The 21,330-nt window shown below is 44.7% G+C and overlaps 1 protein-coding gene across 3 annotated transcripts in view; it reads right to left on the reverse strand.

The window, feature by feature from the left end:
* ATP8B4 (ATPase phospholipid transporting 8B4 (putative)) overlaps window positions 1-21,330 on the reverse strand; it is a 355,883-nt gene that overhangs the window by 302,269 nt on the left and 32,284 nt on the right. For 2 of the 3 annotated variants that reach the window (XM_073568472.1, XM_073568473.1), the window contains exon 4: window positions 6,043-6,101. In XM_073568472.1, the coding sequence (XP_073424573.1) occupies window positions 6,043-6,101 (59 nt within the window). Of the gene's footprint in view, window positions 1-6,042; window positions 6,102-21,330 lie in introns of those variants that run through there. The other variant, XM_073568474.1, reaches the window with a different exon arrangement.

Genomic DNA, 21,330 nt, shown 5'->3' on the forward strand with positions numbered 1-21,330 from the left:
CACAGCGATCTCGCTGGTGAGATCGCTGTTACGTCACAAAAATTATCACTCTGCAGCGATCTCACTAGCGAGACCGCTATGTGTAACGGGGCCTTAAGAGACTTCTGCCGCACTCATGGTGTCATTGCTGCCTCCGATCTGAGGCTGCTGGCACTGTACTGCAGACCAAAGCTGGCAATGGCACTATGAGCGCGACTACAGAGCGTGCTGTCAATGTAGAGATAGGACAGTGTTTAATATACAAATTGAGAGGGCATAAAGGTGCACTGGGCCAATGGCCACACCAAGGGTGCACCAAAGCCCTTCACTTCCATACAAGATACATTGTTTTTTTATGCCAACTAAAGTGCTAAAATCTGTACTACAGGTATAGAGTTAAAGGGAAGGTGCCGCAATTTTATATAATTTGCAAAAAAAGAGTAAGTAACAAAACATGTTGTTAAAGCAAATGTACTAACTAGGATTTATGGTTTGTTTGTAATAATGTTTTAATGTAGCCACTGGGCGCTGACATCTTGATTTGCAGATCTGTGGAGGACTCATACAGTCTGCAAATATGGCCGTCCCTGGACATAGGAGACTGCGGTCGGCTCCCGACCCCACCATGCAGCCTCATTAGCAGAGAACTGGGCACGCCCCTGTGGGCTGCACCATTCACTGCTGTAGGTGTGGCTGGGTGCCATTTTACTGTAGCCCAGTGCTATCTGTGCTGAGCTCGACTTTCTGCACCGTGCTTCCTGCTCCAGCTCCACTGTCCTCCTGCTCTGTCTCCGCCTCCTCACTCACACACAGCCCCAGTGATCTCCGGTAATCTGACACCTTTGCTTTTATAGTGACAGTGACATATACAGCCCGTATGGGGGGGGGGCAGTTACACCAGTGTGAGCATATCTGTAATACTGTCTCCTGTGATACTGCCTGCTGAGCTGTGTATCTAATCCTATCCTGTAACACACAAGCCACGGAGACACCATCACATGTTTCTCAACGCAAGCAATGACTAGCCAGGTCTTTCCCCGGGAAGGAACAACCACGGGAAGGGTAGTCTCCAGTGAAGGAAACCACCTATGCCAAAACATGGTATCCATCCACAGACAGCTGTTTCGGGGTATTGCCCCTCATCAGTGTGGAGTAGGAAACTGGCTAGTAGAAGCAATGCCTAGTAAAAGACTGTGAAAAATGAGGATGAATGAACTCATGGAGATCAACATCCAACACTGCGGAGACACCATCACATGTTTCTCAACGCAGTGATTCTAGAGCAATGCCCCCATCCCTTATGGGAAATATGCAAAAACATGCAAAACACAAGCCGCGGAGACACCAGGGCTGTGGAGTCGGTAAGCCACAATTGCGACTCCGACTCCTGGATTTTATCAGGCTCCGACTCCGGCTCCTTCATAAATGGCCAATTCATAACAACAAATTTACTGTTGTAAAATATTAAACATCGTGCTTATTCAGTTTCTCACCATCACATAAGTAACCAGACCACTTAGAGCAAAAACTACATTTATTAGAATACAATTAGAATATAGCAAATAACTTTTATAAACTTTTCTAAACTGTAAGTAAATATGCAATAAACACTTTTATACAGTTAATAAGAAGAAATCTATAAATTTGTCCTCAGAAAAAGTATTGCCTCTGTCAGATCCTCCTTCATGGATGCCCTCAAATCTGATCTAATTATTTTGAGAGCAGAGAACAACCTCTCTACACTAACTTGTGTTGGTGGCAAAGCAGTAACCACTCGGGCAACATCTCTGACAATGTCAGGATACAGAGGAATCGCTTGTTGCACTGTTATTTTTGATGAACGGTCAAATTTCTCAATTTCTTTTAGTGCACATGAAAAATTCTGCTGAAATGTACTGGCTGTGTTCCTTGATGGGGATGACTCCTCTTCTATGCGGGAACGCTTTGCACGGTCCTTGTGATCCAAATATTTTTCGAAATTAAATTCTTCATCAGTTGATGATGAGGGTGAAGATGTGGCAGGACGACCAAATTCTTCTTGTTCCTCCTGACTGTTCTGCAACCCTTTCATCCTTACTGCTATTTCAAACAGAGCTTCTTTTCCTTTACTTAGCTGTTGATCATCTAGAAGAATCCGATGCATTGGGTCTACATAAACAGCTGCCAAAAGAATGTTATTTTGTAATAGTAGCTCCTCTCTCCGTTTCATTGATGTAGCAATACCACTTGCAATTAACCCTCCTCTTTGGGACAGGCGAAACATCAGGTTCTTCCACTCCTTTAAGAAAATACCTGGAGTTAAGTCCTCTGCTTGTAATTTTTTAGTCACTGTAAATGGGTGCTCTAGCAATTTTTCCAGCTCAGTCACCTGATTCCACTGACTTTCATTTAGCGTAAGTTGAGGGTTAGCCATGTCTACAAGAAAGGTTTTCAGTTCAACCAAGCGCTGAATCATTAAGTACTGCCCCATCGTGTGGCTTGATCAATAATTGCCCCTTTTCCAGCACGTCTCTTCAAAATTGAGTCAACTTTAGGGGTTCTGGCAACAGTAGCCAATTTTCTCACCTTGCCAATCAGTGCAGCAGCATGTCCTTCTTGCAGACTGTCTCTTATAGCCAGCTGTAGCGTATGCACAACACAGCGCATGTGATGAAAGAACGAACATATTGACACAGTTTCAACAAGATAATCTAAACTATCATGTTGCTGTTCATCTGAAGCAACTTCAGTTTGCTCCTCAGTTACAATACTGTGTTCCTCTATTTCAAACATTTCTGTGTCTGTGGACCCAGAATGTTCTTCTAGCTGCTGGTCACCATCATTACTCTCATTCATTAGCTTAATAGTACTTATCATATTTGAAGCATTGTCAGTTACGACAGAAAGAACTTGCTCTTTTTTAAGTTCATAGTCTTGCAGAACCTTTTCCACCAAGACCTGGAGAAACTCACTGGTGTGATGAGCTTTGGTGTCTTTTACTGCCAATGTCTTGGTAACTATTTCATTTTTGTCACAAACAAATCGGACATTGATGGCAAAATAGTTCACTCTGTGACGTGTGCAGGCATCCATTTTAAGAAACAGAAAGCGTCCCTTGAGAGTTTTTTTTAAGTTCTTCCTTTTGTTTAAAAGCTTCTTCGATTACTAATTTTCTAATACTCTCTCTCTCCAGAGAAACACCAAGCTTGCGGGCCATTTCCCCATTCAGACACATAAAAGCTGGTCGTGAAAATAATGAAATAGGCACACTATCCTTTACAACAAGCGCTATGATCTGTTTTTTAAATGTATCTACTGTCATTGTCACAGTAACTTTGTCACTGACAAAATATCTTGCAACTGATGGCTGCAAAGTTCTCTGCTCCTTTGTTTGGCTGGAAGAGCTGGGCACTGGTTCATTGGTTTGGATGCAGTCTTTCTCATCCACTGCTTTCAGTACTTCTGGATGAAAGCGCTGTAAATGTCTCTTTAGATTAGAAGCTCTGGTAGGAGCATTTTTATCTTTGCCTGAATATGCACTCATCTTGGCTTCACAGCATTTGTTTTCGTCTGGATCATTTGTCATACACTGACAGACATAATGTTTTCTATCTTGAGTGATGGTGAAATGTTCAAATACAGCTGATTTAATGTGATGCTTCTTTGACATTCTCAGGTTTTTAATTCTGCATTCACAATCCAAATGACAATTGTTTTTCCTAAAAACAATTGTACAAAATTATTGCCAGGTTGTACAACTGATATAGTGGTCAGTAACACTGTTATTATTCCTCATGTACTCACAGTTAACTGATGCAAAGTTTGTTGAAAGGATAATACTTCTTACAGTCTTCCTCTTCTGAGTAGCAGGCAGCTGTGAGATGCTTGGAAGACGCACACCTAGTATGATCTAGTCTAGAGGAGGAGCTTTACTACTAAGAATTTGCAACACATTTTCACTTTCAGTTTCATACATTGTAAGTAGGGGGGTTGGGGCAGCATGAGGTTAACCAAGTATAAGATTAGATAAGGGCAGTGGAGAACAGTGACACACAAGAAGTAAGAAATGTCTCTATCTCCAGCAGAACTGCTTATCACTGTTGTTCATAGTTTGATAGAACATATATATTTGAGTAACATTTATAAAATTCATATGAAAGTTCAATTATGAAATATTAATACATTTTTTTTTTAAAGCTGGAGTCGGAGTCGGTACATTTCTACCGACTCCAACCAAAACTAACTCCGACTCCGACTCCACAGCCCTGGGAGACACCATCACATGTTTCTCAACGCAAGCAATGACTAGCCAGGTCTTTCTCCGGGAAGGAACAACCACGGGAAGGGCAGTCTCCAATGAAGGAAACCACCTATGCCAAAACATGGTATCCATCCACAGACAGCTGTTTCGGGGTATTGCCCCTCATCAGTGTGGAGTAGGAAACTGGCTAGTAGGAGCAATGCCTAGTAAAAGACTGTGAAAAATGAGGATGAATGATCTCATGGAGATCAACATCCAACACTGCGGAGACACCATCACACGTTTCTCAACGCAGTGATTCTAGAGCAATGCCCCCATCCCTTATGGGAAATATGCAAAAACATCCAAAACACAAGCCGCGGAGACACCATCACATGTTTCTGTCTGTCTGTGGATGGATACCATGTTTTGGCATAGGTGGTTTCCTTCATTGGAGACTGCCCTTCCCATGGTTGTTCCTTCCCGGGGAAAGACCTGGCTAGTCATTGCTTGCGTTGAGAAACAGGTGATGGTGTCTCCGCCACTTGTGTTTTGCATGTTTTTGCATATTTCCCATAAGGGATGGGGGCATTGCTCTAGAATCACTGCGTTGAGAAACATGTGATGGTGTCTCCGCAGTGTTGGATGTTGATCTCCATGAGTTCATTCATCCTCATTTTTCATAATCCTATCCTGAGTGATACTGACTGCTGAGCCGTGTATCTAATCCTCCCCTGTGTGATACTGACTGCCGAGCCGTGAATCTAATCCTCTCCTGTGTGATACTGACTGCTGAGCCATGTATCTAATCCTCTCCTGTGTGATACAGTCTGCTGAACCATGTATCTAATCCTCTCCTGTGTGATACTGATTGCTGAACCGTGTATCTAATCCTCTCGTGTGATACTGACTGTTGAACCGTGTATCTAATCCTCTCCTGTGTGATACTGACTGCTGAACCGTGTACGTAATCCTCTCCTGTGTGATACTGTCTGCTGAACCGTGTATCTAATCCTCTCCTGTGTGATTCTGTCTGCTGAGCCGTGTATCTAATTCTCTGTCGTGTGATACTGCTCTCCTGAAATACTCTGTGCTGCTGTCACCCTGCTGGTTTTATGTGTGATCTACATGGCGGCATTGTGTGTGAAGTATATGGCGGTATTATTTGTGATCTGCTAAAAGGGGACCCATTCTAGGGTGGTTCTGGCTGAGCACCTGCACACGGGTCAGGGGTAATAGGTGCAGTCAGGGGAGGGCTGGTGAGGCAGCTGAAGAGAGGGGTCTCATTTTTATCGTTACTCTATGGCTCCATTCCCCCCCCAGCCTGCTTCCCAGCGTCACCCCGGACTGCACCTGTCGCCTCGCTTTCACACATCGCCAGGACAGAATCTGAGGAGGGGAATGGGGTCTTTGCATCCAAAGTCTGGATCAGAACAGGCCATCAATCAGCAGAAATGTTTCCTGGATTTCTGTGCTGCTGTCTCCCTGCTCCTCCCCCATATATCTCCCTCTGTGCCCCCCATAGACCAGCGGACTGCTCTCCTGAAATACTCTGTGCTGCTGTCACCCTGCTCCCAGAATCCTTGCTGCCTGCCATCCTCGGTGACCGAAGACCCCATTCCTCTCCTCAGATCCTGTCCTGGCGATGTGTGAAAGCGAGGCGACAGGGGCCCGATGTATGGTGGAAGGAGCAGGGTGACAGCAGCACCTTTAAGTCCCCTACACACCTGGGAGTGGTTTAGTTAGCATGGTGACAAACTCCATTTAAGAGATTGCAGGGAAGTTACTTTTACAGCTAGGAAACTGTACATTAGGCATATTTAATAGCAATAATTAATACTCACTGCATATTTAAACTTTTCATTGTAATCGCGATCGTTGGCCTTCACCCGTCGTTCCTCCTCTAGAAAAGAAAAAACACTTGTAAGCTTTAGCCACCTACAGAAAACATTATTACTGATGAAAGAGTAAAGCGATGGTCAGGACCACACAGCAGCGGCTGCTCGTCACGTGCCAGCATTTCATGTCTCACTGTTTGACTGCCACATTCTCTACTGCACATTTCTAAGCTGCTTTCATGCGTAGAATCAATTACTTTTAAGTATTCTGGGTTATCAAAAGCTTGAAATACATGAAAATATTGTAATAAGCACATGATATCTGCATTAAACAAACACTTCCACATATTTATGATGGGGCCATTAAGTTCTATGTCTGGGGCATCCGACAATGATGCAGTTTTTATGAGTGTCTACTAACCTCGTCAACTTTTTCTTTTAGGAAAAGGAGCACTATGATAGATCTCCTGTTTCCACTGGAAGAAATGGGCTGTAAGGGTATGTTTCCATGGTCCGGATTGCTGGCGCTTTGGACGCAGTGGAAAGCCCGCTCCGCCCAAAGCGCCGCGCCCCTTTCTACGAGTGGTGATTCCGCAAGTGTTCATTGAACCATGCGGAATCACTGCATCCTATACATAGGGCGTCTATGCAAGATAAATAGACATGCTGCATTCTATAAAGACGCGCCGCATGTCCGGATTCGTGGGTGTGTCACCCGTGTCTTTGTACGCATAGTAGAGATGGGATTTCATAAAACCCCCTCCACTATGCTGTAACATCTGGACGCTACGGATTAAATGCTGCGGCTGTACTCAGCGTTCAATCCGCAGCTAATCCTGATGTAATCCGGACCGTGGAAACATACCCTAACAAGAAGATCTTACATCCAGCTCTCCCCTCCATGTCTGCTGATGAGGGGCAGATGAGCTACCTAAGGATCACATCAAAATTCCACTTCCGCACACAACCCATTTTTTAACGCATAGACGACTGACACTTTATTGTCTCTGGCAAATAAAGAATTTTCAGGGCGCTTCCTTCAGAGGATACTTAACCCAATTTGGAGTAAGACGGTTATAAAGCCAAAGAACTAAGTATGTCTGATGTTGAATAAGATGATATTTTTTGGCTAGGTAAAATGCAAAATTAAAAAGAAAAAAACCACAGTAAAAACATTTAAACATTTTTTGTCATAAAAAACCCACAACGCGTTTCGGCCATGTAGGCCTTCATAATCAGGTGTAAACACATACACCTGATGAAGGCCTGCATGGCCGAAATGCGTTTTTACTGTCTTTTATAAAATTGTGAATTTTACCTAGCCAATAAAATATCACCTGATTCAACATCAGAGATACTTAGTTCTTTGGCTTTATAACCCTCTTACGCCAAATTGGGTTAAGGATCCTCTGAAGGAAGCGCCCTGAAACTTCTTTATTCACAATATCACGTGGAGAAAAAAAAAAAAATTTCTGGGAGAGGAAAATCATCTCCATGTTATTACAGACAGGCAGCATACCGGTGGAAGGATTGTTAGCTAACTTTTCCCAGCGTTGTGCCTCCTTCACAACCACACCAGGTGAGCAAGTTTGAAGTTGTAGTTTTCTCACCAAGCAGAATTGACTCATCTACTACGCTTAGCTAGCGCTCTCCCTCTCTTTTCCCCTCATCCGCTCTTTCCCAGGACCTCATTCACACTTTATTGTCTCTATACACATGTCCTATGATCAAGTAAAATCGATCAGTAAGAGAAAAAAAAATGGACAGCCCAGAGATGCCATCCGTATGCTGTTTTGCAATGACTGGTTGACACTTTATTTTTATTCAGAAAAACAGATGTGGCAAAAAAAAGGTTTCACATATAAATAAAATAGGATAACGTACAATGATTAGAATTGGTCCTTTTTTTGCATTTAAGAAAAAAAATCTGATGTGTGATGTAGCTGAAAGGCAGGGTTACTACTCGATCGAGGACAGAGAAGGAGCATGCTGTCTTAGCAGGACTTTTACGAATATCAGGAGAATTATTGTGACAGGGAACTTCTAGAACTTTTGCTTTGGCGCAATAGCGACAGTCATTTTTCTTTGGGTGAAATTCTGTTTAAAGGGGATGTCCCCTGTCAGAAAATCCAAGTCCCTGAGTGCAGGTTGTTCTGAAAACCAGGCTTTACTCACCATCTCTAACTCTCCACCGCGGCTCCAGGTTATTGGCTGCAGCGCTGATGTCACGTCTAAAGCCGATCAGTGAGCTCAGCAGTTCTGCTCATGGAAACGGAAAGCCTGTCATCACTGCAGACAATGCCTGGAACCAGGAGCAGCGGTGGAGTCTAAGAGACGCAACAGAGGACTGTGAGTAAAGTGTGGTTTGCTTTTTTAGAACAATCTACACCTGGGAACCGGGATTTTTTGAAAGAGGACCACCCCTAAATAATTGTCAAGGCAGTCACATCAGCAAATTGCAATGGTGACCCAGGCAAGAGCCGCCTGCCTCTACATGCACTACTCATCTGTAAAACAGACCAGAACAGTGCTTGCTGTGACTTCCCATAGTGAACACGAGTGCACTGCGGAATATTGCTGATGCACTTGCACATAGGCTTACCTTGTCACTGTCCTGTCCGAGTGCACAAACAGCACGCTGAACAAAACCAAGTCTGAACAAGGCCAAAGTCTGCAACTGGATTGAGCCTCTTCCTCAAATCATGATCCAAAACTTATTCATTATACGAATGTATGAATTAACCGCACAAGTAAGAACTGCAGTATTTGCAGTAAGTCACCCCACAGGGTGTAGGATTTTACTACTACAACCATGAGCCGTGAATTCCCAGATGTTACGATATCTGTACTCCAGCACATTAATATAGTTCATATAGATCATATGGTTGCATCCTGCAGACGAGGGTAAAAGCAAGAGCACAACATGCAAAAATCAAAGCAATACTGTAAAGTAGCAGTGCACCCTGCTCCCTGCGCCACTCACAACACAGCGGCTCCATTACCCCTATTAACATAACTGGGGTCGGTGCCAGAGCTCGAGAATGCTGGACCTGACCAGAACACAACTGCACAAGACGTAGAGAACATGCAGATCAGGACGGATACAGTCATAACACACACACGGTACATTGAAGCAGTACCTGAGCCACAAACACTGGCTCTTTATCAGGATTTCTAAAACTATTGAAATAAAAAAACCTGGTAAGTTACGCTGCACTGAAAGCCTTCCTTCCATTTACTTTTATTAAATTCAATGTAGCACTAAAGCTGGCACTAGGCATGAGCTATAAACCGGCCGGTAAACACCACCCTTGATCACTGAATATACAGCATGCACAAAGAACAAATGGCAGATCCACCAGAGTTAGGCTATGTGCACACAGAGTGGAGAATTGATGTTTAGGAGGCATATGTTACTTAGCAAAGGTGACGTTTCGTTCGGTGAACATCAGTCACATATTTCAGATTTGGTAGGTTTTATATGCTATGGGGATATAATAAAAAGATTACTCTTATTTCATACATGGTATACTCAATAAGGCCTGAGGCCGTTTGCTACACGTCTACAGGTTTCAGGACTTGTTTCCTTACAGGAAATATTTAATCTTACTGGTATGTGCAGACGATCTGGAACTAGCAGTGCTTTGGATGCAGCATATGTTCACAGGTAACTGCGCAAGTGATCACTGAACCATGTGGAATCACTGCAATCAATACACTGTACAGATGAAATGTCACTAGCGTCTCCAGAAGAGAAACTGATATGCTGTGGCCTGGAGAGACGCACCACATGTCGATCTCTGTGGGTGATCCGCGGGGGTCTCTAGACGCATAGCGGACATGAGATTTCTCAAAATCCCATCCATAATGCTGAAACATCTGACCACTTCAGGATCGACGCTGCACAAGTACACAGCGTCAAACCCACAGTGATTAGTGATTGTCTGCACATACCCTTAGGGCTCGTGCATACCACGACTAGAATGCAGGGAATATTCATTTCTCTTTAGCAGCGGGCACAGGAGTTAGCCGCAGCAGCCGGCTACTGCCTCTGTGATCCGATGCACCGCCGTTGTCGCTCCCTCATCTCCCCACCACAGCCAGAGTCAGTACATCCGGACTATAAGACGCACCCCCCATTTTTGGAGGAAAAAAGCGTGTCTTATAGTTCAAGAAATACTGTATTCAGTTTAGACTTTAAAAAAAAAATTACAAAAAAAAAAGTATTATCTGGGGCTTTTTGGGGTCTCGTGCTGCATTTTCCTGCAGTGAAGAATTCTCCTGATGCTACATGTAAGTGGACAGAATTTTTGGGGCCATGGCCTGTAGGTTCCTTTAGGTTTTCAGACCAAGAAAACACTGAGGGATGAAGAGGGAGTTGTTTAGTTTTTGTTTCTGCTCTCAAAAGATAATGTGAATTCAGGATAGCAGAGATATTTGCACTTTGGTGACCAGGCCATCAGGTCCAAAGAGTAAACACAACTGGAATCATAGTTACAAGAAAGTATTAAGTTACGTACCGGTAACGGTATTTTTCGGAGGCCCATGACAGCACCACGAGAGAGGGGATCCGCCCTATAGGAACAGGAAACCTACAGATACAAAAGGGCGGCACCTCTCCCACGCATCAGTTGGATTACAGAGCTTGAGAGGCTACCATGGTTAGTACACAACATATGATATATACAACCTATCTACCCTATTTAACAGAATTATTTCATACCATCTCCCACATAAGGTGATTCTATGAACAATCTTCTAAGGAGTGCACCCCTATATGTGAACAAGGGAGGGAACTAAGGGTGCTGTCATGGGCCTCCGAAAAATACCGTTACCGGTACGTAACTTAATACTTTATTCGGACTCCCATGACAGCACCACGAGAGAATTACAGAGATGTAAACTAACTTAGGGAGGGACTACAGCCCGCAGCACCCTTAGCCCGAAGGTGAGGTCTGAGGAGGCACCCATGTCTAACCGATAGTGGTTAAAAAAGGTGGAAGGAGATGACCAGGTGGCCGCCTTACATATTTGATCAATTGATACTCCAGATCTCTCCGCCCAGGATGATGCCATGGCCCGAGTGGAATGTGCCCTCAGGTTCTGTGGAGCCGGACCGCCACCTGCTGTGTAGGCAAGAGAGAGAGCCTCCCTAATCCACCTTGCTAATGTGCGTTTTGATACTCTGTATCCTTTCCTGGAACCTTGGAAGGATAGGAATAATGCGTTCTCCTTCTTCCAAGGATCCGTGGCTGCTAAATATGTCAGTAAGCATCTTCTAATATCTAACGCCTGGAGTTTCTGCTCTTTAGGGTTGGTTGGGTTAGGGAGGAAGGAAGGCAGAACTATCTCCTGTGTCCTGTGGAATTGTGTTGCTACCTTGGGAAGGTATGCTGGATCTGGCCTTAGGATTACTCTATCCTGTAAGAACTCTGTGTAAGGAGGCAATCTGGAAAGTGCCTGTATATCGCTCACCCTACGCGCGGATGTTATTGCTACCAGGAATGCTGTCTTAAGAGATATAATCTTTAGTGAGGCGGAATCTAAAGGTTCAAACGGACTTTCTGTCATGGCTGTAAGGACTAAGTTTAAGTCCCACGGTATGCATCTGTCTTTGTGTATAGGTCTCGATCTGGCCGCTGCTCTGATGAACCTTGCTACCCAATAATCTTTTGCAATATCAGCTGCAAACAGGGCCCCTAAGGCTGAAACTTGTACTTTTAGCGTACTTGTGGAGAGACCCAATTCGAAACCTTTCTGGAGAAATTCCAGAATATGTTTTGTGGGAATTCCATCTCTGATGTCAAAGTGAAAGGTGGACAGGAAGCGTTTCCAGGTCCTAGCATAGATATTAGTGGTGGTTAATTTTCTGCTTCTTAGGAGGGTGTCAATTAAGTTCTTGGAGAACCCTCTATTTTTTAATAGTGACCTTTCAAATACCACACCGTCAAATGAAGTCCCGCTACTTGTGGGTGGCTGACTGGCCCCTGGTAGAGGAGATCCGGAAGGTTCGGCAGTACCCAGGGATCGCCTACCGACATGGTCCTCAACCACGCGAACCAGGTCCTCCTGAGCCAAAAGGGGGCAATCAGTATGACTCTTGCCTGATCCTCTCTGATCTTCCTGACTACCAGAGGAAGAAGATTCAATGGTGGGAAGGCGTATGCCAGAGAAAAGTCCCATCTTATCAGTAGGGCATCCACCGCCAGGGGATTTTCCCTGGGGTTCAGAGAGCAGAACAATCTTTCTTTTCTGTTTTTTCTGGTGGCAAAGAGGTCTACCTCTGGCTGGCCCCATCTGCGGACAATCTGGCGGTAAATATCTTTGTTCAAAGCCCATTCTCCTTGTCTTAGAGCCTTGCGGCTTAAAAAGTCTGCTCTTACATTGTCCTTTCCGCTGATGTGGAGCGCGGTCAAAGATAGACAATTTCTCTCTGCTATCTGGAGGAGCCGTTCTGTTATCTGCATCAGAGCGCTGGAGCGGGTTCCACCTTGGTGGTTGACATATGCTACCGCTACCTGGTTGTCCGAGTGTATCCTCACATGATGGCCCTGCAGGTAGATAATGAGTTTCTTGACTGCCCGCTCTATCGCCAATAGTTCTCTCTGGTTGGATGAGATTTCAGAATTAGAATCCCACTGGCCCTGTACCACTATGTCCCCCATATGGGCTCCCCAACCGAAGGAACTTGCGTCTGTGGTTATAATACGGGTTATCTGTGTTATCCAGGGCACCCCTGACGCTAGGTTCTCGCTCTCAAGCCACCATCTCAGTGATGTAACAGTTGAGGGGCTTAGACACATCCGACCCTGTAAGGAGCCTCCAAGGGCCCTGCTATTAATCAAGACGTCGTTTTGAAGGGTTCTGGTATGGAACTGTGCCCACCTTACTGCTGGGATGCATGAAGTTAGAGAACCTAACAGGGACATGGCCTGTCTGAGGGTCATAGATGGATTATCCATTGCCCGAAGAACCTGCTCCTGTATCTTTTGTAATTTATCTAGTGGTAGCAGGCACCGCTGAGTGTCTGAATTTAGTATCAACCCTAAAAATTTCTGTATTTTTAAGGGCTGGAGTCGGGATTTCTCGTAGTTTAAAATCCATCCCAGGTTTTCTAACCTGGATCTAGTTTTTTCTATCTGGGATTTACAATGACCCACCGATTTTCCTACAATCAAGAAATCGTCTAAATATGGAATGATTAAGACGACAACCTCTCGTAAGTGAGCCATAACTTCGGCCACTAACTTTGTAAAAACCCTGGGTGCTGCTGAGAGACCAAAGGGAAGGGCTCTATACTGAAAATGACGTACTGTGCCCTCTACTGAAACTGCCACCCTCAGGAACTGCTGGAAGTCTGTATGGATAGGTACATGATAGTACGCGTCTTTCAAATCTATGACTGCCATAAAACAACCTTTAAACAATACTTTTACTGTTGTATTAATGGACTCCATTTTGAATGTATGATTAATCAAAAACTCGTTAAGCGAACGAAGGTTTATAATCGTTCTGAATGTGTTATCAGGTTTCTGGATTAGAAACAGGGGAGAGTAAAACCCTCTTCCCCTTTCGGCCTCTGGAACCTCTACCAGGACATTTTTCTGACATAGGCTCAAGACTTCCGCTTCTAAAGCCGCTTGTTCGAGATGAGAAGATCTTAAGGGGGTCAGTTTAAAGGTGTCCCGCGGGATCTGGGTAAATTCCAACCTAAGCCCGGTGGATATTACCTTACGCGCCCAGTCACTATTCGTAATCTGTGACCATGCCGGGAAGAAGGATGACAGTCTACCCCCCACGGGAACCGCTAGTCATTGATTTGGCTTCTTTTGATCTCTCGACGAGCGTGTAAACATATAGCCCGTACCTCGTCTCCTTCTGTCTTCCCATCTGGGTCGATCTCTAACAGGCGAAGAGTTGCGCCTTCTCCCCTGGCCAAATCTCCTTCTACCAAATGGGCGACGGTAGGACGCTGATGAAAGGTTTGGGAATCTTTTCTTGTCGTCCCCCGCCTTTTCAAGCAGCTCGTCTAGGACAGTTCCAAACAAACATTCGCCCTCACATGGAATCGCACAGAGCTTTGCTCTGGACTGGATGTCTCCCTGCCAGCACTTTAGCCACAGGGCTCTGCGAGCTGCGTTAGAGAGACCTGCTGCTCTGGCGGCCATTCTCACTGCATCCGCTGAGGCATCTGCCAGGAAGGCTGCTCCCTCTTGGATGGTCGGTAGGGCCCCAAGAATTGTCTGTCTTGATGTACCCTGTTTTAGTTGTGACTCCAACTGGTCCAACCAGACCATCATGGACCTGGCCGTGCACGTTGAAGCCACTGCTGGTCTTAAGGACCCGGCCGCCATCTCCCAGGTGTTTTTCAGGAAAGTATCAGCTTTCCTGTCTAAGGGATCTTTAAGGGATCCCATGTCCTCAAAGGGGAGCGAGGATTTTTTTGATGCCTTCGCAATGGCAGCGTCTAATTTGGGGGCTCTGTCCCAAGAACTTACTGCCGGATCGTTGAAGGGGTATCTCCTTTTGAGGGCTGGTGGTAGCGACCCTCTTTTGTCCGGTTTTTTCCACTCTCTGTGGATCAGATCCTGTATCTTTTGATTTAACGGAAAGACTCTCCGCTTCCTCTGTTCCAGCCCACAGAACATGACATCCTGCATGGATAAATGGGGCTTAGGCTCCTCTACCTCCATTGTCCCTCTGACTGCTTTGACCAGCTTGTCTACCCGGTCAAGAGGCAGACAAAATCGCCCCGAGTCCTCTTCTCCTGAGGAGGACGAGGGAGATGAAGCCTGGGAGTCTCTGCTTTTTCTCCACTCTACCGAGGAATCAGACTCCGCCGGGACCTCGCCCCTTAGACTTTGCGGCTGAGACAAGGACTTTAGGGTTTCCCTCATTTCTACCCTGACAATGTCTCTCAAACTCGCCGCTACTGCGGGCGACTCTTCTGCCACCGTCTGCTGAATACAGGGGGGGCACAATCTTTTGAGGCACGCGTCCGGTAACGGGCATGCACAGAGTGCGCATTCCTTATGCTTATTTTTACTTGTAGCTTTTTTTTCCCTAGAAAAAGAAAAACACAGAAGGGGGGTCCCGTCACTGAGTGAACTTTCACGAAGATCACTTACCAGTGCCACAATCAAGTACCGGAGAACGAGGGGGATTTCTTTCGGTCGATGCTCCTGTCTGCCTGGAGGAGCTCTTACGAGTGGACTGGTCACTTCGTCCCGCATTACTGTCACGGGACCCTTTCTTTTTCTGTTTGACCTGCCGAAGGTCATCCAGGGGCGGCAGTGATGTTTGCCGCTGCTGCCCTTGCTTCTGCCGCTGCTGCTGCTGCTGCTCTCGATCGCTTTCCATTACCACTGCTGCATGTAGTAATGTGGCCAAGGCAAGGTACCCTGCCCGGGTCCTGCCTAAATACCCCTCCTCCGGTCAGCAGTATCCATGCCGCGGCCCTCCCCCCCCCTTAACGGAGCTCCCTACCCCAGCTGGCGCCCGACCGCGCGCCATCGGTGTTTCCGATGGGCGCCGCCATCTTGGAATCGCCGCGCATGCGCAGTGGCGCGCTGACCCGGAAGCGCCTCCTCCGCCCGCCCCCTGACGTCACCGCTACCCCGGAAACGCCGGAAGCCCCGCGGGACGCCCGGGAGCTCCGGAGCAGCGCCCAGTCGCAGCCCCCTGCACAGCGCTGCCAACATATCTGCGCCGCCGGAGCCGGGAATCCCCGGGGGGGGTATACTTACCGGCGGCGGCTTAATTCCGGAGACGGACATCCTCCGGACGCCGCTCCCTGCTGTCCACGCCACTGCCGTGACACCCATCCTGGGCCACCGTGGCGCCTTGCAGGAGATCCGAACCAGGCCGAGGTAGGAGACCCCCTCGCTACCGGTGTCGGCTGGCCGGCCTGGGATCCAATTCTTCTGTAGGATCCCGTCCCCTCAGGAACAGGAAACCAACTGATGCGTGGGAGAGGTGCCGCCCTTTTGTATCTGTAGGTTTCCTGTTCCTATAGGGCGGATCCCCTCTCTCGTGGTGCTGTCATGGGAGTCCGAATAAATACTCATTAAGAAGTACTCAAGTTTTCTTTTTTCTGGAATACCCCCCTCACCTGACAGTCTATCACACTGTGTACTTCCTTTACGTATGGTGTACTCACTTCCTTGTAGTTCAGTCCGTTTTCTTCTCTTCAGACACCAAATTTATTTGTAGATTAAAAATATTTTATTTCTCCATTTTCAGCTAAAAATTCCGTGATACATCATGAAATAACCAGGCAGTGCTAGTACCATGACTGCCAGATAAGCAAACACTATGATTATTCTTCCCACTATATTCCCCTAAGTAATAATGTAGTCAGGGATGCTGAACTGTGATTTCCTACATTATAACTGTGCGACAGGAGCCATGCAGACATCATCGAGAACTGCGATATAAGTTTCTGTAACCCCTTCTGGAGAACTTCAGTGTTACAGGCCATGGAACTTCATCACACAGGAAAGGAACTTCTGGCAATGGGACTGTAAACCCCTTCAGAGAACATAAAGTCATGTAATTTTCAGGGGGGGGAGGGGAGAGTCATCACATGACTTATCTAAAGAAAAGTATACCAGGAATTTCAGATAGAAATGTAAATAAGGAAACACAACCTGAATTACATATATTGAAGGACTAGTGATAGGATAAGTTAAGAACCCTGTAAGGTAGCGCTGTCATTCGGGTAGGGGATACTCGCTTGGCAGCCAATAAATCACATCCGGCACAGGTTTTGCATAAAACCAAAACAGTCCATGCGGTATATTCAAGCATCATAAGCCACAGCAGCAACATAAAGTTCATATAAACAGCATAGCGTCCATGACAGAGCTTCACTGTTTATCTTGTAGTCATACAGGTTATGCAATGTTCCATACGCAGGTTCTTCAGTCTCACAGTTAGCTCACCCGTCAGGGTTCCCTCATGGATGTTTCTCCATACTGCAGACGTCCTTTTCCTCCAGGGAACTATCAGGCATGTGCAGCCATTAACACAGCATTCACTTGCTGTCAGGAAGACCTTCCTAATAAATGTGAGTTTTATCTTTTTTCACTAATTTTGTTGCTGGAGACCCCCTCTTTTTTCCTTTGGATTTATAGCGTCAGTTGAACCGCACTGGACATCTCCTGGCATCAGACCGCTTATGGACTATATGGACACTGATGTACGGTAGGCTGAATATTTTCTCTTTTTGTCAGGAAGATAGCCCCATCTCTCAGACGGGACCTTCCACAACGGACCATCCAGGTCCCTGCATTCACTCCATGTGACCTACCCTGGCCACCTTATATGGTCCGTAGCCACGCCCACTGGGTCACATGGCTATGACCTCATCACAGGTCCTTCAACCACTCATACATACTTTATAATAGCGTTCTTTAAACACACCCCCTGGGTGAGTTTGTAGGTAATTAGTGCCACCCATCTCGCCAGTTACCTGGAGACTTCCCAAACACATTGAAACAGCACCTCAGCAGTATCACTGCTGATCAACAGACACACCAGTCTCCATCCCAAGGCCACCCACCTTGAGATACATAACGGTCATTCAGTATTCTGCCACTCATCCTCTCTCCTGGGACATCCACACTGCGCCCCCTAGCGGACACAGTGGTCACTACACCACAACCACTAAACATTTTTTTTTATTAAAAAAAAAAATAAAATAAAAAAAAAAATTGTAGTTTCACTTTAAAATTAAAACAAGTGATAAATTAAATTATGTTAGACATGTATTCTTTGGTATTTATTAGTAAACTTAGGAAAGGAAAAAAAACATAACTTTTGTTCACAGATTCATGATTCTGCAAGAAATTCTACCTAAACAGAAAAACATCTGTAGAGAAAATCAAATTTGCGGCAGATTTTAAAATTCATTATTTGCAAGGACTTGGCGCAAAAAAAAAGTTGCATTTGCCATTGAATTACAAGGCTGGCACATCTGCAGTAGGAAACCAAGTTTCAGCCTCAGATCCTGTGACCAAAGACTAAGGTTACTGCTACTCGGCCACACAAAATTGTATGTGATTACCGTGACCTCAATGTTTTGCTGTGCAAGATACCGATGACATTGAGGCCAACCACGGGATAGAAGAAGCTTTACAGCAGATGTGTGCAATGTAGCCTCTAAAGAAGACAAACCTTTCTGATTGTGCAAAGATTACAACCTTAGATGGTGGATACGCTGTGACTTTCAGTTATGCGAGAATTTCAGAAAATTTGCAACATATCCCACTGTCAGAATTTAGCAATAGCTACAAGGTCACAGATAAGTATGGTGTCACAAGCAATTTTTCCGTTAACTGGATGTGACCAAATGTAGCGATCACCATTTAGCCTCGATATTAGACAGAAAAATATTCATTCACACATCAATATTGTGCATTAGTGTTTTAGGCCAAAACCAAGAGTGGAACTTGCAAAACTATAAATGAAGGATTGACACCTGTTCTGTGTTTTCTAGTTTTGGCATACAAATACAGCAAAGTTTTTTCCAACATAATACATGATCATGCCGATTGATGACATCTACGATGCAACACATTATTATTAATAAGAGGAATAGTCAATGCCACTTCTAGGAACTAAGTCTAAGCAAAGCCCAAGTCTATAAGGCAAAATTATAAATGTGGTTCCTTGTTTAAAACAAAAGAAAAAAAAAAAAAAAAGTTCCATTTGAGCAACCCTGGGCATACTTTCAGCGACAAGGTGTGTTTATTGCTCATCTCATGTCCAAGCAGCTTGCTGCAATTTACAGGGGAGAGGTGTGGAACATCAAACTATGCGTGCTTTTAATTAAAGAGATGATTGCATACGATCTATATGTCATCATCGGATTTGGCAGACACTGTTATACAGAACTTGATTGCAAAGATCTTCTGCTGCCAAATTGTGGGGACAAGATTAGGCCCCTGAATCTACACTAATGCTTTGTTTAACTGAAAGCAGAAAGAAAATACCATGTTTATTTTCAATTTGCGCAGATAATACTTTCTCTAAACGGCGTCAATATTTCACTTATGGAACAATAGCTAAATAGGTGCAGATGCTGTAAACAAAATAACTGCAGTCAAATAATTTGGGCTATGCAAATTGACCACATAGGAAATCAGGCCCTGACTAGGACCATTTTCACCTAACAATGATCAGAAGATGGTTCCTAAAATTATACACTCCTTTCTGTTAAAAGGGGTTGTCCACATCCCATTCTTACGGTGGTTGGTCAGATTGGTGACGTAAGGCTGCAGTCACAATGTCAGGATTCTGGCTGCTGGAGCGGGAGCGGCAGTCAAATGACCGCTAATATGCGACATACATATTACAGGGCATATTCCAATCAGACTTGTTCAATTCACTTGTATTGAATGAGACCGCACATGTCTAGTCGGAATATGGATGAAGTACACACGTCACATAGTTTGGGTACTATGCATTGTAATATAGTACAAAGAATGTTCTGATCACATACTTCATAAAAATAAAGCATTAAATTGTGATCCCTCATTGGCAGGGTCCTCTCTCCTCCTGTACCAGTTATGACTTGTATTGTTTAACATTATTGTACTTGTTTTTATTATGTATACCCCTCCTTACATGTAAAGCGCCATGGAATAAATGGCGCTATAACAATAAATAATAATAATAAATAAGATGTGGAAAAAAAAAAAAGTGCAATTCTTAATTCCACAAACACAAAAGTGCTAGTACTCTTGAAATTGTTCCAGAAAATGAAGTATTTCTCCCAGAAAATTACTACAATCACACGTTTTATTATATACAATGTTTATTTCCTTTGTGTGTATTAGAACAGCACAAAAAAAAAAAGTAAATTGGACATAATTTTACACAAAACCTCAAAAATGGGCAGGACAAAATTTTTGGCACCCTCAACTTTATATTTGTTTGCATACCCTTTGAAATAAATAACTGCAATCAAGTGTCTCACTTACACCTAGCAACTGGAATTGTGGACCACTCATCTTTTGCAAAATGCTCCAACAGCAATTATAAGATGTCTCCATAAGGGTTCAGTGGGATTTAGATCCAAACTTATTGCTGGCCACTTCAGAACACTCTAGCGCTTTGTTTCCATCCATTTCTGGGTGCTTCCTGAAGTACGTTTGGGGTCATTGTCCTGCTGGAAGACCCATTATCTAGGAAGCAAATCCAGCTTTCTGACACTGGGCACTACATTGCGACCCAAAATCATTTAGTAATCTTCAGATTTCATGATGCCTTGCACACAGTCAATGTACCCAGTGCCAGAGGCAGAACAACAACCTCAAAAACATTTTTGAATCTCCACCATATTTAACTGTAGGTACTGTGTTCTTTCATTTGTAGGCATCATTCGATTTTCAAAAAACAGTACAATGATATGCTTTATCAAAAAGCTCTATCTTGGTCTCATCTGTCCACAAAACGCTTTCCCAAGAGGATTTTGGGATACAGGTATATAGGGAAGGATAGGAATGTACCAACCAAATGGGAATAGGACAATGAGGAAAGCATACATCAAAAAAACAGCACGCAACAATCTCCTATTCAGCAAAGTGTCTCCATGGAGTTGGCAAGCAAAGCTTTCACTTGCAAGAAAGAGAGGGTCTGGCCAGGTTTTATAGTGAGTGATAGTGACTAAGTTTCTGACCAGCATAGAAAAGCTCGTTAATCTCTTAAGACCAAAGCAAACCAAAAAAAGAAAAGAGAAGCCAGCGTTGCCAAGGTCAGAACGCATAACATAAAGTGCATTTGCACATAACATCTAACTGTATTCAAAATGAGATATTTAGCAAAAAAATTGATCAATTCAATTGAGCCACCCCGCCGCGCCAAGGCAATCTCATGTGGGGGGTCCTACTCTACGTTTTTAATAAACACTGTGCCATTACGGCCTCCTAGATACATTAAAAGCAAGACCACTTTAAATGCAATTCGTACCTGAGCATTTCTGGATCGCTCCCATGATGCCAGAAAAGGCAAGTGCGGATGAAGGCCAACCAGGTCTGAATGCAGACGTGTCAGGTTTAGCCTCCACACATTATGCTTGCTGGTCAGGCAATGTGTGGAGGCTAAACCTGACACGTCTGCATTCAGACCTGGTTGGCCTTCATCCGCACTTGCCTTTTCTGGCATCATGGGAGCGATCCAGAAATGCTCAGGTACGGATTGCATTTAAAGTGGTCTTGCTTTTAATGTATCTAGGAGGCCGTAATGGCACAGTGTTTATTAAAAACGTAGAGTAGGACCCCCCACATGAGA

Source organism: Dendrobates tinctorius, unplaced genomic scaffold (assembly GCF_039654945.1).
Source record: "Dendrobates tinctorius isolate UK_male_01 unplaced genomic scaffold, ASM3965494v1 ptg000022l, whole genome shotgun sequence".
In the NCBI taxonomy this organism is placed as follows: domain Eukaryota; kingdom Metazoa; phylum Chordata; class Amphibia; order Anura; family Dendrobatidae; genus Dendrobates; species Dendrobates tinctorius.